The sequence below is a fragment of the Sebastes umbrosus genome, chromosome 17, assembly GCF_015220745.1.
Source record: "Sebastes umbrosus isolate fSebUmb1 chromosome 17, fSebUmb1.pri, whole genome shotgun sequence".
NCBI classification, from domain to species: Eukaryota; Metazoa; Chordata; class Actinopteri; order Perciformes; family Sebastidae; genus Sebastes; species Sebastes umbrosus.
In genome coordinates, this window is record NC_051285.1 from 4,576,543 (window position 1) to 4,598,664 (window position 22,122).

General features: G+C 31.9%; 2 protein-coding genes across 5 annotated transcripts in view; one reads left to right on the top strand and one right to left on the bottom strand.

Annotated features, from left to right (window-relative positions):
- The window catches only part of rad51d (RAD51 paralog D), a 34,306-nt gene extending 24,293 nt beyond the window's left edge, over nt 1-10,013 (top strand). For both annotated transcript variants that reach the window (XR_005203778.1, XM_037748008.1), the window contains one exon: nt 9,877-10,013. The gene's annotated coding sequence lies outside the window, so the exon portion shown is untranslated. The remainder of the gene's footprint in view (nt 1-9,876) is intronic.
- lig3 (ligase III, DNA, ATP-dependent) overlaps nt 9,502-22,122 on the bottom strand; it is a 38,830-nt gene continuing 26,209 nt past the window's right edge. For 2 of the 3 annotated variants that reach the window (XM_037747998.1, XM_037748000.1), the window contains 18 exons: nt 21,957-22,122; nt 21,716-21,867; nt 21,278-21,441; nt 20,209-20,286; nt 19,947-20,115; nt 18,044-18,199; nt 16,257-16,388; nt 16,084-16,163; nt 15,759-15,846; nt 15,590-15,667; nt 15,305-15,428; nt 13,975-14,117; nt 13,800-13,874; nt 13,190-13,336; nt 12,375-12,522; nt 10,446-10,525; nt 10,252-10,335; nt 9,502-10,103 (listed from right to left, as the gene is read on the bottom strand). The exon at nt 21,957-22,122 is cut by the window's right edge and continues 68 nt beyond it. In XM_037747998.1, the coding sequence (XP_037603926.1) occupies nt 9,870-10,103; nt 10,252-10,335; nt 10,446-10,525; nt 12,375-12,522; nt 13,190-13,336; nt 13,800-13,874; nt 13,975-14,117; nt 15,305-15,428; nt 15,590-15,667; nt 15,759-15,846; nt 16,084-16,163; nt 16,257-16,388; nt 18,044-18,199; nt 19,947-20,115; nt 20,209-20,286; nt 21,278-21,441; nt 21,716-21,867; nt 21,957-22,122 (2,298 nt within the window). In that variant the 3' untranslated portion in view covers nt 9,502-9,869. Of the gene's footprint in view, nt 10,104-10,251; nt 10,336-10,445; nt 10,530-12,374; nt 12,523-13,189; nt 13,337-13,799; nt 13,875-13,974; nt 14,118-15,304; nt 15,429-15,589; nt 15,668-15,758; nt 15,847-16,083; nt 16,164-16,256; nt 16,389-18,043; nt 18,200-19,946; nt 20,116-20,208; nt 20,287-21,277; nt 21,442-21,715; nt 21,868-21,956 lie in introns of all 3 variants that reach the window. The other variant, XR_005203777.1, reaches the window with a different exon arrangement.

Below are 22,122 nucleotides of genomic sequence, written 5' to 3' on the forward strand. Positions count from 1 at the left end.
AAAATTTCATGCGGAAAAAAAGTCATAGTATAGTATGTCGATAAATTAATGAAAAAAAACGTCATGTTATAGTATGTCGAAAAATTTCATAAAAAAACGTCATAGTATAGTATGTCGAAAAATTTCATAAAAAACGTCATAGTATAGTATGTCGAAAAATTTCATAATAAAAGTCATAGTATAGTATGTCGAAAAATTTTATAAAAAAACGTCATAGTATAGTATGTTGAAAAATTAATTGAAAAAAGTCATAGTATAGTATGTTGATAAATTAATGAAAAAAAACGTCATAGTATAGTATGTCGAAAAATTTCATAAAAAACGTCATAGTATAGTATGTCGAAAAATTTCATATAAAAACGTCATAGTATAGTATGTCGAAAAATTTCATAAAAAAACGTCATAGTATAGTATGTCGAAAAATTTCATATAAAAACGTCATAGTATAGTATGTTGAAAAATTTCATAAAAAAACGTCATAGTATAGTATGTCGAAAAATTTCATAAAAAAACGTCATAGTATAGTATGTCGAAAAATTTCATAAAAAAACGTCATAGTATAGTATGTCGAAAAATTTCATGCGGAAAAAAAGTCATAGTATAGTATGTTGATAAATTAATGAAAAAAAACGTCATGGTATAGTATGTCGAAAAATTTCATAAAAAAACGTCATAGTATAGTATGTTGAAAAATTAATTGAAAAAAACGTCATAGTATAGTATGTCGAAAAATTTCATAAAAAAACGTCATAGTATAGTATGTCGAAAAATTAATGAAAAAAAACGTCATAGTATAGTATGTCGAAAAATTTCATAAAAAAACGTCATAGTATAGTATGTCGAAAAATTTCATAAAAAAATGTCATAGTATAGTATGTCGAAAAATTTCATAAAAAAACGTCATAGTATAGTATGTCGAAAAATTTCATAAAAAAACGTCATAGTATAGTATGTCGAAAAATTAATAAAAAAAAACGTCATAGTATAGTATGTCGAAAAATTTCATAAAAAACGTCATAGTATAGTATGTCGAAAAATTAATAAAAAAAACGTCATAGTATAGTATGTCGAAAAATTTCATAAAAAACTTCATAGTATAGTATGTCGAAAAATTTCATAAAAAAACGTCATAGTATAGTATGTTGAAAAATTAATAAAAAAAAAACGTCATAGTATAGTATGTCGAAAAATTTCATAAAAAAACGTCATAGTATAGTATGTCGAAAAATTTCATAAAAAAACGTCATAGTATAGTATGTCGAAAAATTTCATATAAAAACGTCATAGTATAGTATGTCGAAAAATTTCATAAAAAAACGTCATAGTATAGTATGTCGAAAAATTTCATATAAAAACGTCATAGTATAGTATGTTGAAAAATTTCATAAAAAAACGTCATAGTATAGTATGTCGAAAAATTTCATAAAAAAACGTCATAGTATAGTATGTCGAAAAATTTCATGCGGAAAAAAAGTCATAGTATAGTATGTTGATAAATTAATGAAAAAAAAACGTCATGGTATAGTATGTCGAAAAATTTCATAAAAAAACGTCATAGTATAGTATGTTGAAAAATAATTGAAAAAAACGTCATAGTATAGTATGTCGAAAAATTTCATAAAAAAACGTCATAGTATAGTATGTCGAAAAATTAATGAAAAAAAACGTCATAGTATAGTATGTCGAAAAATTTCATAAAAAAACGTCATAGTATAGTATGTCGAAAAATTTCATAAAAAAATGTCATAGTATAGTATGTCGAAAAATTTCATAAAAAAACGTCATAGTATAGTATGTCGAAAAATTTCATAAAAAACGTCATAGTATAGTATGTCGAAAAATTAATAAAAAAAACGTCATAGTATAGTATGTCGAAAAATTTCATAAAAAAACGTCATAGTATAGTATGTCGAAAAATTAATAAAAAAAACGTCATAGTATAGTATGTCGAAAAATTTCATAAAAAAACTTCATAGTATAGTATGTCGAAAAATTAAATAAAAAAACGTCATAGTATAGTATGTCGAAAAATTAATAAAAAAAACGTCATAGTATAGTATGTCGAAAAATTTCATAAAAAAACGTCATAGTATAGTATGTCGAAAAATTTTATAAAAAAACGTCATAGTATAGTATGTTGAAAAATTAATTGAAAAAAAGTCATAGTATAGTATGTTGATAAATTAATGAAAAAAAACGTCATAGTATAGTATGTCGAAAAATTTCATAAAAAAACGTCATAGTATAGTATGTCGAAAAATTTCATAAAAAAACGTCATAGTATAGTATGTCGAAAAATTTCATAAAAAAACGTCATAGTATAGTATGTTGATAAATTAATGAAAAAAAACGTCATAGTGTAGTATGTTGATAAATTAATGAAAAAAAACGTCATAGTAGTATGTCGAAAAATTTCATAAAAAAACGTCATAGTATAGTATGTCGAAAAATTAATTGAAAAAAAGTCATAGTATAGTATGTCGAAAAATTTCATAAAAAAACGTCATAGTATAGTATGTTGATAAATTAATGAAAAAAAACGTCATAGTGTAGTATGTTGATAAATTAATGAAAAAAAAGTCATAGTAGTATGTCGAAAAATGTCATAAAAAAACGTCATAGCATAGTATGTCGAAAAATTTCATGCGGAAAAAAAGTCATAGTATAGTATGTCGATAAATTAATGAAAAAAAACGTCATGTTATAGTATGTCGAAAAATTTCATAAAAAAACGTCATAGTATAGTATGTCGAAAAATTTCATAAAAAAACGTCATAGTATAGTATGTCGAAAAATTTCATAAAAAAACGTCATAGTATAGTATGTCGAAAAATTTTATAAAAAAACGTCATAGTATAGTATGTTGAAAAATTAATTGAAAAAAAGTCATAGTATAGTATGTTGATAAATTAATGAAAAAAAACGTCATAGTATAGTATGTCGAAAAATTTCATAAAAAAACGTCATAGTATAGTATGTCGAAAAATTTCATATAAAAACGTCATAGTATAGTATGTCGAAAAATTTCATAAAAAAACGTCATAGTATAGTATGTCGAAAAATTTCATATAAAAACGTCATAGTATAGTATGTTGAAAAATTACATAAAAAAACGTCATAGTATAGTATGTCGAAAAATTTCATAAAAAAAACGTCATAGTATAGTATGTCGAAAAATTTCATGCGGAAAAAAAGTCATAGTATAGTATGTTGATAAATTAATGAAAAAAAACGTCATGGTATAGTATGTCGAAAAATTTCATAAAAAAAACGTCATAGTATAGTATGTTGAAAAATTAATTGAAAAAAACGTCATAGTATAGTATGTCGAAAAATTTCATAAAAAAACGTCATAGTATAGTATGTCGAAAAATTAATGAAAAAAAACGTCATAGTATAGTATGTCGAAAAATTTCATAAAAAAACGTCATAGTATAGTATGTCGAAAAATTTCATAAAAAAATGTCATAGTATAGTATGTCGAAAAATTTCATAAAAAAACGTCATAGTATAGTATGTCGAAAAATTTCATAAAAAAACGTCATAGTATAGTATGTCGAAAAATTAATAAAAAAAAACGTCATAGTATAGTATGTCGAAAAATTTCATAAAAAAACTTCATAGTATAGTATGTCGAAAAATTTCATAAAAAAACGTCATAGTATAGTATGTCGAAAAATTAATAAAAAAAAACGTCATAGTATAGTATGTCGAAAAATTTCATAAAAAAAACGTCATAGTATAGTATGTCGAAAAATTTTATAAAAAAACGTCATAGTATAGTATGTTGAAAAATTAATTGAAAAAAGTCATAGTATAGTATGTTGATAAATTAATGAAAAAAAACGTCATAGTATAGTATGTCGAAAAATTTCATAAAAAAACGTCATAGTATAGTATGTCGAAAAATTTCATATAAAAACGTCATAGTATAGTATGTCGAAAAATTTCATAAAAAAACGTCATAGTATAGTATGTCGAAAAATTTCATATAAAAACGTCATAGTATAGTATGTTGAAAAATTTCATAAAAAAACGTCATAGTATAGTATGTCGAAAAATTTCATAAAAAAACGTCATAGTATAGTATGTCGAAAAATTTCATAAAAAAACGTCATAGTATAGTATGTTGATAAATTAATGAAAAAAAACGTCATAGTAGTATGTCGAAAAATTTCATAAAAAAACATCATAGTATAGTATGTCGAAAAATTAATTGAAAAAAAGTCATAGTATAGTATGTCGAAAAATTTCATAAAAAAACGTCATAGTATAGTATGTTGATAAATTAATGAAAAAAAACGTCATAGTGTAGTATGTTGATAAATTAATGAAAAAAAAGTCATAGTAGTATGTCGAAAAATGTCATAAAAAAACGTCATAGCATAGTATGTCGAAAAATTTCATGCGGAAAAAAGTCATAGTATAGTATGTCGATAAATTAATGAAAAAAAACGTCATTTTATAGTATGTCGAAAAATTTCATAAAAAAACGTCATAGTATAGTATGTCGAAAAATTTCATAAAAAAACGTCATAGTATAGTATGTCGAAAAATTTCATAAAAAAACGTCATAGTATAGTATGTCGAAAAATTTTATAAAAAAACGTCATAGTATAGTATGTTGAAAAATTAATTGAAAAAAAGTCATAGTATAGTATGTTGATAAATTAATGAAAAAAAACGTCATAGTATAGTATGTCGAAAAATTTCATAAAAAAACGTCATAGTATAGTATGTCGAAAAATTTCATATAAAACGTCATAGTATAGTATGTCGAAAAATTTCATAAAAAAACGTCATAGTATAGTATGTCGAAAAATTTCATATAAAAACGTCATAGTATAGTATGTTGAAAAATTTCATAAAAAAACGTCATAGTATAGTATGTCGAAAAATTTCATAAAAAAACGTCATAGTATAGTATGTCGAAAAATTTCATAAAAAAACGTCATAGTATAGTATGTCGAAAAATTTCATAAAAAAACGTCATAGTATAGTATGTCGAAAAATTTCATGCGGAAAAAAAGTCATAGTATAGTATGTTGATAAATTAATGAAAAAAAACGTCATGGTATAGTATGTCGAAAAATTTCATAAAAAAACGTCATAGTATAGTATGTTGAAAAATTAATTGAAAAAAACGTCATAGTATAGTATGTCGAAAAATTTCATAAAAAAACTTCATAGTATAGTATGTCGAAAAATTTCATAAAAAAACGTCATAGTATAGTATGTCGAAAAATTAATAAAAAAAAACGTCATAGTATAGTATGTCGAAAAATTTCATAAAAAAACGTCATAGTATAGTATGTCGAAAAATTTTATAAAAAAAGTCATAGTATAGTATGTTGAAAAATTAATTGAAAAAAAGTCATAGTATAGTATGTTGATAAATTAATGAAAAAAAACGTCATAGTATAGTATGTCGAAAAATTTCATATAAAAACGTCATAGTATAGTATGTCGAAAAATTTCATAAAAAAACTTCATAGTATAGTATGTCGAAAAATTAATAAAAAAAAACGTCATAGTATAGTATGTCGAAAAATTTCATAAAAAAACGTCATAGTATAGTATGTCGAAAAATTTTATAAAAAAACGTCATAGTATAGTATGTTGAAAAATTAATTGAAAAAAAGTCATAGTATAGTATGTTGATAAATTAATGAAAAAAAAACGTCATAGTATAGTATGTCGAAAAATTTCATAAAAAAACGTCATAGTATAGTATGTCGAAAAATTTCATAAAAAAACGTCATAGTATAGTATGTCGAAAAATTTCATAAAAAAACGTCATAGTATAGTATGTTGATAAATTAATGAAAAAAAACGTCATAGTGTAGTATGTTGATAAATTAATGAAAAAAAACGTCATAGTAGTATGTCGAAAAATTTCATAAAAAAACGTCATAGTATAGTATGTCGAAAAATTAATTGAAAAAAAGTCATAGTATAGTATGTCGAAAAATTTCATAAAAAAACGTCATAGTATAGTATGTTGATAAATTAATGAAAAAAAAACGTCATAGTGTAGTATGTTGATAAATTAATGAAAAAAAAGTCATAGTAGTATGTCGAAAAATGTCATAAAAAAACGTCATAGCATAGTATGTCGAAAAATTTCATGCGGAAAAAAAGTCATAGTATAGTATGTCGATAAATTAATGAAAAAAAACGTCATGTTATAGTATGTCGAAAAATTTCATAAAAAAACGTCATAGTATAGTATGTCGAAAAATTTCATAAAAAAACGTCATAGTATAGTATGTCGAAAAATTTCATAAAAAAACGTCATAGTATAGTATGTCGAAAAATTTTATAAAAAAACGTCATAGTATAGTATGTTGAAAAATTAATTGAAAAAAAGTCATAGTATAGTATGTTGATAAATTAATGAAAAAAAACGTCATAGTATAGTATGTCGAAAAATTTCATAAAAAAACGTCATAGTATAGTATGTCGAAAAATTTCATATAAAAACGTCATAGTATAGTATGTCGAAAAATTTCATATAAAAACGTCATAGTATAGTATGTTGAAAAATTTCATAAAAAAACGTCATAGTATAGTATGTCGAAAAATTTCATAAAAAAACGTCATAGTATAGTATGTCGAAAAATTTCATGCGGAAAAAAAGTCATAGTATAGTATGTTGATAAATTAATGAAAAAAAACGTCATGGTATAGTATGTCGAAAAATTTCATAAAAAAACGTCATAGTATAGTATGTTGAAAAATTAATTGAAAAAAACGTCATAGTATAGTATGTCGAAAAATTTCATAAAAAAACGTCATAGTATAGTATGTCGAAAAATTAATGAAAAAAAACGTCATAGTATAGTATGTCGAAAAATTTCATAAAAAAACGTCATAGTATAGTATGTCGAAAAATTAATAAAAAAAAACGTCATAGTATAGTATGTCGAAAAATTTCATAAAAAAACTTCATAGTATAGTATGTCGAAAAATTTCATAAAAAAACGTCATAGTATAGTATGTCGAAAAATTAATAAAAAAAAACGTCATAGTATAGTATGTCGAAAAATTTCATAAAAAAACGTCATAGTATAGTATGTCGAAAAATTTTATAAAAAAACGTCATAGTATAGTATGTTGAAAAATTAATTGAAAAAAAGTCATAGTATAGTATGTTGATAAATTAATGAAAAAAAAACGTCATAGTATAGTATGTCGAAAAATTTCATAAAAAAACGTCATAGTATAGTATGTCGAAAAATTTCATATAAAAACGTCATAGTATAGTATGTCGAAAAATTTCATAAAAAAACGTCATAGTATAGTATGTCGAAAAATTTCATATAAAAACGTCATAGTATAGTATGTTGAAAAATTTCATAAAAAAACGTCATAGTATAGTATGTCGAAAAATTTCATAAAAAAACGTCATAGTATAGTATGTCGAAAAAATTTCATAAAAAAACGTCATAGTATAGTATGTTGATAAATTAATGAAAAAAAAGTCATAGTAGTATGTCGAAAAATTTCATAAAAAAACGTCATAGTATAGTATGTCGAAAAATTAATTGAAAAAAAGTCATAGTATAGTATGTCGAAAAATTTCATAAAAAAACGTCATAGTATAGTATGTTGATAAATTAATGAAAAAAAAACGTCATAGTGTAGTATGTTGATAAATTAATGAAAAAAAAGTCATAGTAGTATGTCGAAAAATGTCATAAAAAAACGTCATAGCATAGTATGTCGAAAAATTTCATGCGGAAAAAAAGTCATAGTATAGTATGTCGATAAATTAATGAAAAAAAACGTCATGTTATAGTATGTCGAAAAATTTCATAAAAAAACGTCATAGTATAGTATGTCGAAAAATTTCATAAAAAAACGTCATAGTATAGTATGTCGAAAAATTTCATAAAAAAACGTCATAGTATAGTATGTCGAAAAATTTTATAAAAAAACGTCATAGTATAGTATGTTGAAAAATTAATTGAAAAAAAGTCATAGTATAGTATGTTGATAAATTAATGAAAAAAAACGTCATAGTATAGTATGTCGAAAAATTTCATAAAAAAACGTCATAGCATAGTATGTCGAAAAATTTCATGCGGAAAAAAAGTCATAGTATAGTATGTCGATAAATTAATGAAAAAAAACGTCATAGTATAGTATGTCGAAAAATTTCATATAAAAACGTCATAGTATAGTATGTCGAAAAATTTCATAAAAAAACGTCATAGTATAGTATGTCGAAAAATTTCATATAAAAACGTCATAGTATAGTATGTTGAAAAATTTCATAAAAAAACGTCATAGTATAGTATGTCGAAAAATTTCATAAAAAAACGTCATAGTATAGTATGTCGAAAAATTTCATAAAAAAACGTCATAGTATAGTATGTCGAAAAATTTCATGCGGAAAAAAAAGTCATAGTATAGTATGTTGATAAATTAATGAAAAAAAACGTCATGGTATAGTATGTCGAAAAATTTCATAAAAAAACGTCATAGTATAGTATGTTGAAAAATTAATTGAAAAAAACGTCATAGTATAGTATGTCGAAAAATTTCATAAAAAAACTTCATAGTATAGTATGTCGAAAAATTTCATAAAAAAACGTCATAGTATAGTATGTCGAAAAATTTTATAAAAAAACGTCATAGTATAGTATGTTGAAAAATTAATTGAAAAAAAGTCATAGTATAGTATGTTGATAAATTAATGAAAAAAAACGTCATAGTATAGTATGTCGAAAAATTTCATAAAAAAACGTCATAGTATAGTATGTCGAAAAATTTCATATAAAAACGTCATAGTATAGTATGTCGAAAAATTTCATAAAAAAACGTCATAGTATAGTATGTCGAAAAATTTCATATAAAAACGTCATAGTATAGTATGTTGAAAAATTTCATAAAAAAACGTCATAGTATAGTATGTCGAAAAATTAATTGAAAAAAAGTCATAGTATAGTATGTCGAAAAATTTTATAAAAAAACGTCATAGTATAGTATGTTGAAAAATTAATTGAAAAAAAGTCATAGTATAGTATGTTGATAAATTAATGAAAAAAAACGTCATAGTATAGTATGTCGAAAAATTTCATAAAAAAACGTCATAGCATAGTATGTCGAAAAATTTCATAAAAAAACGTCATAGTATAGTATGTCGAAAAATTAATTGAAAAAAAGTCATAGTATAGTATGTTGATAAATTAATGAAAAAAAACGTCATAGTAGTATGTCGAAAAATTTCATAAAAAAACGTCATAGTATAGTATGTCGAAAAATTAATTGAAAAAAAGTCATAGTATAGTATGTTGATAAATTAATGAAAAAAAACGTCATAGTAGTATGTCGAAAAATGTCATAAAAAAACGTCATGTTATAGTATGTCGAAAAATTTTGTAAAAAAAAAAATCGTAGTATAGTATGTGGAAAAATTTCGTTAAAATGTAATAGTATAGTACGTCGAAAAATGTTGTAAAAGTATGTGTGTAAATGAATGGCATTAGACTGACGTTACAGAGACATTTTATTTATTCCTAACGGTAGACAAATTTGGTTCTCAGTTCATGAGGTGGGGTGTTAATCCTTCTCAAAATGTTCCACTGTGATTTATGTCGTAGTAAAATGCATGTCATGATTTACAGTACTCATGTGAGGCTGCTTTAACTACATCTTGTATTGAAAAAGTCTTACAAAAACTCTACATCTGCAGTACATTTACATTTGATCAAACAAACCTCATTTCATCCAAAGTGTCATCACTAAATTGGCTATGTCCATCCCCAGTATTCAAAAACTGAAAAACCCAAAAGTATATTGTACGTGTACAAACCATAACAGTCATGTTCATTTGATATAACGTGTTCTGTTTGTTTTTATTGTTAACAGGGAGGGACGATGCGTCTCTTGCGGATACATTCCCAGATCCAGCTGGGTGAGACTCTCTGGGCCTGGCTGTCCTCTTCAGGTTCAGCCAGCGTATGTGTGGCCGAGGCGACGTCATAGTCCGCTACGATGTCTCCATCATACGCAACAACGTACCGCCTCAGCTTGTCAAAGTCCTGCACTGAGACTGGCAGGAAAAGCTTCACTCCACTGAAGATGTCCAGCAGCGTCTACAGGAAACATACAGTGAGCTGAGTGCTGCAATGTTAAGTGGTTCAAGCTGCATAGCATTCACTTAATAATTCAGTCTCACATGTTTTAAATATAGAATACTCATCTCGTGTTACTCAAAGTGTTGTCAAAGACTTGTTGACCAACCTTGTCTTTCCTCGGCTCCAGTAGTTGAGCGGTTGGCTTCGTTTTGCTTTGTCCATTGCTGTGAACACTTTCACTCTTCTTCACCTGATAGGAATCATTGGTCAGTTCATCACGTGCAGCTCAACTTCACTCACTGTCTGACAGGATTACTGTAATGATGCATCTGTCATGTGAGTGTGCTTTGCAGTAAATACCTTTTTGGCACTGGGTGCTTCTGAGCTGGGAGTACGGGGCTGGGATTTCACTGCCTTTGCTTTGGGTGTGCTGCTGCTGTCTGTAAAAGTGAGTGCATGTTGATGATATAACAAAATAGCACTTGCAACAATGACATCACACTTGGGTCACTGATTTTTGCTGTTCAGTCCACCAACAATCTCTTTCTGCTTTACTGTTCATATTAAATTTGTACTAATAACATGAAGGAAACTGTACTGTAGTATTATGTACTAGTATACTATGACTTTTTTTCATTTTTTAAGATATAATATGACTTATTTTTCAACATACTATACTATGACTTAATTTTTTCCGACACATTACACTATGACTTTTAAAAAAAAATAAAAAAATTTGACATACCATACAATTACTTTTTTTTTACAAAATTTTTCGACTTACTATGACATTTTGACATTGACCTTTTTTAAATTTTTTGGACGGACTACGACTTTTTATTTCTTTCAACATAATATACCATGACTTTTTTTTCGACATACTATGACTTTTTTTTCCGACAGATTATACTATGACCTTTTTTTTTTGACATAATATACTATGACTTTTAAAAAAAAATGTTTTTTGACATACTATACTTTGACTTTTTTTTCTCGGCATATTATTCGAATGACTTTTTCTTTCGACATACTATACTATACTATGACGTTTTTTTTCATTAATTTATCAACATACTATACTATGACTTTTTTTCCGCATGAAATTTTTCGACATTTTTCGACTATGACGTTTTTCTATGAAATTTTTCGACATTTTTCGACTATGACGTTTTTCTATGAAATTTTTCGACATTTTTCGACTATGACTTTTTTTTATGAAATTTTTCGACATAATATACTGTGACGTTTTTTTATGAAATTTTTCGACATACTATACTATGACTTTTTTTCCGCATGAAATTTTTCGACATACTATACTGACTTTTTTTTATGAAATTTTTCGACATACTATACTATGACTTTTTTTCCGCATGAAATTTTTCGACATACTATACTATGACTTTTTTTTCATTGATTTATCAACATACTATACTATGACGTTTTTTTATGAAATTTTTCGACATACTATATTATGACGTTTTTTTATGAAATTTTTCGACATACTATACTATGACGTTTTTTTATGAAATTTTTCGACATACTATACTATGACTTTTTTTTATGAAATTTTTCGACATACTATGACGTTTTTTTTCATTAATTTATCGACATACTATACTATGACGTTTTTTTATGAAATTTTTCGACATACTATACTATGACTCTTTTTCCGACATACTAGACTATAACTTAATTTTTTTCGACACCCTATACTATGACTTTTTTGACAATTTTTCGACATACAATACTATCACATTTTTTTCGACATACTAGACTATGCCTTTTTTTCCTTGACATATTATTCTATGACTTTTACTTTCGACATACTAGACTATAACTTTTCATTTTTTTTGACATACTATACTATGACTTTTTTTTACAAAATTTTTTGACATACTATACTGTGACTTTTTTTTTATTTTTTCCGACGTACAATACTGACTTTTTTCGACATACTATGACTTGTTTTTCATTTTTTGAACATATTATACTATGACTTTTTTTTTTTTTTTACCGACATACTATACTATGACTTAATTTTTTTAGACACCCTGTACTACGACTTTTTTTTTACAACATTTTCCGACATACTATACTATGATTTTTTTCCGACTATACTATGACATTTTTCGACATACCATGCTATGACTTTTTATTGCTAATTTACGACATACTATACTATTTTTTTGCATGACATTTTACGACATACTATACTATGACTTTTTAATAGCGAAACTGCTACCATGCCTTTCTCGTCCTCCCCTTTATGTTGCTGGTTAGTGTACTTACTGGTCTTCTTGGGTGGAGCACTTCCATGGGACGAGGACGACGGGGAGCTTCCTCCACTGTTCTCTCCCGAGGAGCCCTTATCGTTGGATGTAGATGGTCCAGCTGTCACTTTAAAGTCACAGTTCTCCTTTGATATGCGGAACAGCTCCTAAGCAGAGTGATGAAATGACCACACGGGGTTCAGCCAAGAGATGTAATGTTTCGTGTCACGAGAGATTGAAGACCGGTGTTGCATTCAAGTAATTTAGCGCAGGCGTGTTTTACTGCCTCAGCCAATATCTCAACTCATTTGTCAATATTTGCAGGATGTTTGATGGCAAATTTGGCCCTCGACATTTAAATCATACCTAATATACCTAAGTTATGCAGTGCATTGTTAAACAGCAGGCTCAATTATTCCACTCCTCCCATCACCTATATCACATTATCTCCCCTTTCTCACCCACCTTCCATTAGATATTTGGATGGAAAATGCAAGTTATCAGCAACAAACAGTCCCAGGACATACACTTTGGGTATTCGGTAACAAATGAGTAACTGATTTCTGAGGCATCTTTTGTGATTGCCATCTCAATGAAACCTAATCGTTAGTGGTTAATTATTTCCCATGGTGCCTTCAATTAACTGTATTTAAGAAAACATTTTCTACAAGTCATGTCCTTGAATGAGCCGTGTCTTTGAATGAGCCGTGTCTGATCAACAAAGGGTGTAAAAAGTTAACTCTTTCTTCCCGCACTCAGGGAGAACTATACATTATTAAAACCAATGCGTCAGACTATGGCATGTGTACTTGAACCAAAATGGTGAAATCCTACTTTAAGCTGGTGCAGGTTGGTAGCAGTCTTCCAGTCCTTGTCATCACGGATGCGCGTCATGCGGGGAAAGCGGATAGAGATGCCATCAGCGGTGTGCATTTCTGATTTGGAAAACTCTGCGCCTGTGATCTCCCAGACAGGTGCTTGCTGCAGCAGAGGAAACAAAGCAGCGGTAGGTTAAACATAAATGACAAAGCAAATACATGACTGCTTTTCCATAAAATGAAAAAAAGCAATTTTAACTTCTGCTCAAAACGTGGCGTAAAATCCACGACTATTTCTGTTTAAGGAAAAGAAGTTTGTGGATTTCATTACTAGGTTCTATTTTCAGACTTGAAAGCCAGAAAAGGTCGTTTCAATCAAATGTCTTCAATCCCTGAAGTTAAAAAGTGTTTTCGTGCACGACTATTTTCAGGTTGAAAACACCTCCCGGCTCTGCAGCGTGGGTGATCATTACCTCAGTACGTTTGAGATAGAACGCATGCAGAACACATATTGCAAGAGATGCTTTTTACTCATCACTTAATTTAAAGGTCTGCAGATATACAACCGGCTGTGCATGAACAGACCCCGCTGGGAAATAGAAATGTGCTGAATAGTGAAATCTCACCTGAGGATCACGAATAATGAAATCTGGATAATAGTTCTTGATGATTTTCAGCCAGCCTGGGATTTTGCTTGGGTCCTACACAAAGACACACACACACACACACAAATGATTAATCTTGGGTTTTATTACATCAGCTCAATATTCCAGACAGGCCTCTAAGTGGATCCTCTCTGACCTTGCTGATTTTGATCACGTCCAGCTCTTTCTGGAGCCGGGCCAAGGTGGCGTCATCGTAGCCTCCGGAGCACTTGGTGACTGTGCACCATTTCTTGGAGTGTGGATCGTAACAGCCCATTAGAAAACTGGACATGATGCCCCCTGGTGGGTAGAAGAACACACATGGCATTAGGTGGGAACTTCAGGAAAGTGCTGCCAGTGGATATATATATAATATACTCCTGCACTGTATAATTTCACTTCCCAAAACTCGCCTCCTCAAATCCACTTTTTAAAAGGTCTCTTTTTCCAGCTGTTGTTTTTCTATTTCCCACTTTTGTCCCCCAGTATGTTATGACAAGCGTCTGATTTGTTGTTTCTGCTCTATTGGCTTGTCTTCACACCGCATGAGCCGTCTTCATTAGCCATGCTTTGGAGATTTGTACCTTTGTTTTAGCATTTGTTATGCTTCCATTGTGTTATATGCTCATTACCGAGCCTCCTCAATGGCTCCCATATCTTGTCTGCTTGTATGCTTTACCCACAGGCATCCTCTCCTTATGCACCATGTTTCATCTGCTTATTGTTCACATGAAATGCTACTGTACTAGAGTTGTACTGTTGTTAATTTCACCATCCTGTCTGAGTAAAGATCATACAGAATCTTAACATATTTTAGGTTGTACAGATTATATTTAACGAGGGCTGTCAATTGATTAAAATATTTAATTGCACTTTTTTTATCTGTTCAAAATGTACCTTAAAGGGAGATTTGTCAAGTGTTTAATACTCTTATTAACATGGGAGTGGACAAATATGCTTATTTATGCAAAAGAAATCAATTAACAACACAAAACAATGACAAATATTATCCAAAAACCCTCACAGGTACCTCATTTAGCATAACAAATATGCTCAAATCATAACATGGCAAACTGCAGCCCAACAGACAACAACAGCTGTCAGTGTGTCAGTGTGCTGACTTGACTATGACTTGCCCCCAAACTGCATGTGATTATCATAAAGTGGGCATGTCTGTAAAGGGGAGACTCGTGGGTACCCATAGAACCCATTTTCATTCACATATCTTGAGGTCAGAGGTCAAGGGACCCCTTTGAAAATGGCCATGACAGTTTTTCCACAACAAAATTTAGCGCAACTTTGCAGCGTTATCTAACCTCATTAACAACACGCTAGTATGACATGTTACCAATGGATTCCTTAGGTTTTCTTGTTTCATATGATACCAGTGTCTTTACTCTAGTTTTAAAAATGAGCCCGCTACAACCTAAAAATCACAAGTTGCGTTAAAGAATTTAGTGGCGTAAACACAACTGGTCTTAACTGACCGTTTGAGCCTTTTCCATAGAAGGCCCCCAGCACCACCAGGTCAGCCGTGTCGGCCATCGCCCCTTCGTTCAAGTAGTCCTTCTTCACCTTCAGCCAGTGGCGCTTCCCCGGTTCATAGGTACCCTGAGACACACAGATATTCACAGCTTGATCATCAGAACGTTTCAGCTATATCTGTAATTCAAATGATTGTATAACTACTTATAATGTAGTATAAGTGTAACTTGCTCATTGTGTTCACACCCATCAGTTTCTTTTCAATTGGAGATAAAAAAGCAACTCACCTTCAAATCTTTTAGCACCAGGCCTTCAAGTCCCTCTCTGATGACACGAGTTATCATTTGAGCCAGATCTCCTGCCCTCTGACACACACATACACATATATATGATGATACCATGAGCTATTACAAATGTATTCATAAAGCAGAAAGACAAATTCAGAGTTGTACTTACAGTGACGTGTTTCATCTCTGAGAACAGGATCCTGTTGGTCACCTCAACCATGTTGTCATGCAGGAACTTCCTGCGTTCAGACAGCGGCCTGGAGAATATGATGATATGAAATAATAAATGTAAGACAGTGTGTATTTACAATGTTCATAATTATTAATGTAAACTACATCTGTGATAAAAATGGACTGTATGTTTAAAAATAAACACGTATGAATAAAACTTGGCTTTAGTTTTTGTGTTTATATGAAAGATGCTCAAAAATTACACTTAAGAAAATCCAAAGACGTTTTTTTAAGACAGTGAATGGGATGAAAACACACATTACCTCTCCATGAGACTCACGCCGTTGAAGTAGATGCAGTCGAACACAAAGAGGCACACTTTGGCATCTTGAAAAGCTTGTTTCTGAAGGGAGAGGAGAGTGTGAGGTGTGACAACAACAAAATCATGTTAAGAAAAGAAAAAAAAGAAGGTGCAAATTGGCTGTAGTGTTCTCACCTTGTGTACACCCAACGTCCCGAAGGGCAGGGGTTTACTGGTCTTTGTGTCAATTAGAAGGACTTCAGCATCCAATATCATACTGTGGCCTCCAGGGAAAGCCTGAGGGATGAATTCCTTGAAATGGGCCACCTGAAACACCAACACGGACGGCTTAGAGTAGAAACAAGACATATTTGAAACAATTATTTCAGCAAGACCTGAGAGAGTCTGGCACCATCCCACGGCCTTAATAATAAGTCAAACTGTCTAAATAATAAGGTGCGTCGACCTGATAGAAGTGTAGATGAAATGACAAAAAATGTATGCAAAATACAACACATTTGATCTTCCTCATTTTATCCATGTTCCATAATCTGAACTGTTCTACAGTGATATCATTTATCAGAATAAAACACATTAGGAAACGTGGACTATTATACAGAGTGTTAACCTAACATTAACATTAACTGCCTAATTACTGTGGCTGAGGGTCCATAATCACCCATTTGGGCTGATGGGTAGCAAGGGCAACATGTCTAAAGACAACCAGGATAAAAGACAAGACCTGGGCCACACTAAAACAGAAACAAGCCCCAGGAGGAAAAGATAGTAGCTTCTGACGTTTTTATATCGTTCTGTATCTTCTCAGTGGCGTTCCTTATGTAGTCACATCTGAACATTCACATTTGGGTCAAAATATGTAAGTTTTACAGTCAAAATGATATTTTCCCTTCAAAAAATGTTTTCCCACGTGACCTGACATAGGTTTCTGCATGATGACGCTGCTACATGTACGGTATATATACATCCTTATAGTCAATGTATTAACGTCACATACAGTAACTTAGATGGCGGTCGACGTGCTCCCAGCAGACAGGAGTACCAACAGGAAGCTCAGCAATGTACCGCTGTGGACGCCACGTTAGTTTGGATCCGAAAGTCACACAATAACACAAACAAACGAACCGATCGATGCAGCGGTAGACCAGCAACTCCTGTGTTCTGAGAGGTAAAATACTGTTTTTGTGAATGGAGTCTGGTGGCTCTGAAGAGGGGAACTGAAGCTGTTATATCGCTCTCTTCAAAGCCACCAGACTACATTGATAAAAGCAGTAATTTTACCTCTCAGAATACGGGAGAATACATAAAATCCCACTTCAAAAACATCAGAACTAACCCTTTCAGTTATATCCTAACTTAGCACAGCTAACTTTGACTCAGCTAAGCGTTCACAATACTCTTAACCTTATTGATTAGCTTACTGTGGTAACCTACGTCACAGTACCGAGTAACTGAGCGGTGTTCCTCCAGATATTGTCATCAATTCTAATGTGTGAAGTTGAAGTAGGAGCTTGGAAAAACATAGTTTTTAGCATTACAAAGCCTGTAGAATTGTGAGAAACGTAAGAAAAAAGAAGGGTCAAGGCACATTGCTTGTGCATATAAAAGGCTTCTTGTGTTTTAGTACCTGGTGGTTTTTACTGAAGTTTACTGGAAGCTGGTATATATTTTGTGCACAGCAGCAGCCTCTAGTGGTTTGAAAAGGCTAATGAACATGATGTGGAGCTATTCATCTGCATGTTTTAAGGCTCTGGGCCTCCCGCTGAGAGAGCAAATGCTGGAAAATCACTGTGAGAAATGTCTGAATTTCATGCTGGGAAAATACCTTTAAGTTGCTAATCCTGCCGGGGCAAACCTGAGGAACTGACATGCATTGTTATACTAATTGGTATACAACCTCGCAGGCTGTGTGTGTGCCTTTGTACAGTATATGTGTGTGTGTGGGTGTGTGTGGTAAGACTGACTTTGTGTGGTAAGACTGGCTTGAGGCTGCGGCTGAAGTAGCTGAAGTTGTCTCCGTTCTTGTGGACTTGCACACGTTCTCCATCATACTTGATCTCAGAGTACATCCCGTTGGGGCATTTCTTCATGGCGTACTCGACGGATTTACATGCCTCCGCCTGAAAGGAAAACAACAACAAGACCCTCAGTAGGGAACCAAACTCTCATATATAATTACTTTTCATTAAAAGTTTCCCCTAGTTGCTCCGGTGGCAAAAGTGAGCCTCTCTTTTAGACTTTGCTGTCAATGGACATTTTCACATACCCTAAAGGGATCATTCTTTTTTTTATAATTTGCATTTTATTTTTGTGCTACTGGCCATTATTATTGTTGTATTCCGTTGTACTCACCAAGTGAACTGCTGAGATATGGGAACATAACTGAGACATAACTGAAAAGAAGTCTGACGGGTCAAGAAACACGAGCAGTCAGACAATCAGACGGGTTGGAAACAAACCGCTGGGTCAGCCAGACTTATTTAGAACATTTGGATTAGATACTGTAATCTAAACTAATGAGTTGACTTCAACCTGTCTGATCGTCTCACTGCTTGTGTTTCTTGACGCGTCGGACTTTGTTCTAGACAGTGTTCATTTTGTTAACGAAAACTATGATGAAATATGTTCGTCCACGATCTTTTTTTCCATGACTAAGACGAGACGATGACGAAACGGCATCATTAAAAACCAACGGTGACGATATCAAACATGCAATATTGTTGACGAAAAGATACTAAAATGTGTCACCTTCCACCTTCTCTTCCCACACAGCACTTAGATATAGACATAGTGCACCTAGTCCTTGTATATTAGAGGAGTAATGCTACTGTGATGTTCACAATGAATAAGATAAACTATAAATTATGGTCACAACTACAAAAATAAGACCCACATGTTGCATCAAGGTGTTGGTTTTAAATAAAGGAGAGAGCAATAATAAAAAGCCGGCACTGTACTCAGCAAAACTGCATCGTAAACTCAATTCTCTGGTGGACATGCGTTTGTCTCAATAATCACATAAAACCTAATTTATCCTTCTCAGTGTTCTAGCAGTGCATTCTGGTAATATTGCACTAATCGATATGACAATGCTGGCGATGAGACTGCACATTCACCTGCTGCTCTGAGTGCGATAACCGTATTTCAAAGCTCACCACCCTAAATCACACATGTCCATACAATGTTTTAGTTACTCAACTCCATGTTTCTCCCTTCCTTTTTTCCTTGATTCCTTCCTTCCTTTGTAATGCGTCTACTGGATGTAACAGGAAGGGGATGTAGCTTTTCATGTTCTCCAAACTAATGTTAAAAAGAGACCGAAGTTCAAACTGAAAACACAGAATTTGTGAGCCTGTGGGAAGTTGGGAACTGGACTGTGAATTTCAATTTACTTTTATATTGTGTAATTAAAAAGTCTGCTGTGTAATGTGCAATTTAATGGTCTGTAGATTTTTTTGGAAAGCACACACACACTTTAAATCATGCTGAATTAATAGCTGCGTTTATAAATCACATGTTTAGAGTAGAGAGTTATCTGGTAGGTCCAGCTGCTGTCTGGGTCATCAGCTGGGAACATCATATTCTCTTCATCTTGTGAAGGTTACCCCTTAATGTGAAGGAATTAAGGGACCTCATTCAATCTCCTCTCTTTTTTAGCTTTGTGATTAAAAAGCATTAGTGACTTTATCAAGGTATTTTTTTTAATTATGTATGAAAACCTCCCCTTCCCTATTCAAGTCAAATTCCTTCACACTGTTTGGACTTCCTTAAATCACTGCGGTTCAGACAAGTCAGCCTTGATTTGTATCACATACAGACTTAACAGCTAAATCAGAGAGAACTGTTCATTTTAGTGGTGCTACTCACCAACATTGGCTGAACGGGGGTCATGAGCGAGGCCTCCACAGTGAGGAGCTTCCTGGGTCCTGAGCCGTTAGACGCCTCCTGCTGATTCCTCAACACCCGCTCAATCACGTCACCCAGGTTACGCGAGGCCTTGAAGGCATCGTAGGCATTTGGATCCACGGCATCCAAGCTGCATAAAACAGGCAGTAATTCAAGAGGAGTTCCAGATCGGTATGAAAACATAATCAAAGTGTATATCAACTTCTAGGCAGAAGACACTTACACGTGTTTTGCTCCAGAGTTCATCTTCAAGTCGTGTTTAATAAGACGAATGATGCATTTCAGGTCATTACCGGTGCATCTGTGATGAGAAGAGAGAGCAGATTATCACTGGGGGGAAATTGTGAAGCTAATGTCGGAGTATTACAGCATTTCATGAAGCAGAAATCCAGCTGTTACGACCAGAAAGGTTCTAAAATAAAACCACACAAGTAGTGAATATAAAATAATTACATTACTTGGTACAGAAATCGTAAGTCATTTAGGAAAAAAAAACTGCCCTATCAATGTCATATGACACAAGTAGACTTTTTATTCAGTACAGCACAAAATACTGCTTCTGCCGGTTTACAGCTAGCAAGATGTTGTTTATGACAAATAAACATAGTCCCACTCTGGCAGCTGCTACTGCGGAGGGGAGAATGTCAAATACAGATGTCTAGTATTTGTGTGTGTAAGACATGCCTCAGGCAGACAAACAAAAAGAAGGAAGAAAAAAAAAAAAATACCAACAATAAAAAAGGCAGAGCGAGCAAAACAAGACGAAACAAATAACGGCAACATTTACAAATGCTGTGAAAAGAAATCAAACAATCCGTCTCCCTGGCTTTTAAACGTGTTTGTAGTGAACTGTCAGCTTTTTCAAAAGCTTTGTGAACAATGACACCAAAACAGAGACATCAAGTACGACTACAAAAGACAAGGCCACACATGATAACTTGTGTTATTACTATAACCAGTGTTAACAGGGGATGAAATTAGGTACACAATTCAGGTCACCTGCCACCATGGCAGATATATTATATATATTATATTAAGAAATGCTTTACTAATGTCACTAATATCTAAAATGTACTGGTGATTTTTGTCATGGTAATATTTGTACCTATTGTATGTCCTTTGGGTGTGGTTTTTATATAAGCCATTATAGGTTTCTACCACACCCTCACACATATTTTACATTCCTTTCATGTGTGTGTGCGAAACAAATAAACATACCAAACTGAATTACCTTAACTATACTATTTACTACCCACACTAATTGATATGAAAATGATGATGCACTGCTTTACTTTTTGGAGATTTCCTCCAGCTCAGTCTGCTGCTCATCCTCCTTGGTCAGCTGGGCGAGGCGGGTTAGTGAGGCGTCCACTTCCTGGATGGTCAGGAGGCTCTTGGTAGCCGCAAGAAACTTACTGTCCTCGAAGAACATCCTCACCGTTTCAGACACATCACCCTTCAGGGAAAAAAAGACACCAACTATATTTTACAAGTGTCGTTTTTGACAATTAATTCCTCTGTCATCACTTTCAAGACACAATGTCAAGAGACTATAATTGTCCCAGATGGAAATCCCCTGAGAAACTTATTTTCAGTCTAAAAATATAAATAAAACTGCTTTGAATAACCGCTGGTGAGAAGGTTTTTAGTTCTTGAATAAAACATTCAGCATACGTTTGAACATTTGCAAAGAATAAGAGCTGATGTGTGAGAACATATGGATCACAGACCTGCTCCAGATCCCGCACCATGTCATCCTGGTCGCACTTCAATATGCGGCTGAAGATTTTCACGATCTGCTTGTCATTGAGGTTGTAGACGCTTTTTACAACACCTGGCAGGAGCAGTTTCACCGTCAGGAAAAGATCTCCATGGAACTTATCTGGGATGGAAGAAAAGAAGATTTATGACTAATATGTAGTTGTAGATTCTGTCACATGCTGAAATCTGCTAAAGCCCATAAACACCAACCTCCTCCTGAGCCCTTCCTGAGGAACTTTTCAATGATCTGTGTCTTGGTATTGTAGCTGTTGTGTTCTGCCACCATGGCACAGAGCTTGCGGAACTCTCTGAAGAGGCAGTCCTTGTGCTGGATGTCACAAAGCTGCCTGGACAGGGGGCTGTCTTGGCTGACACC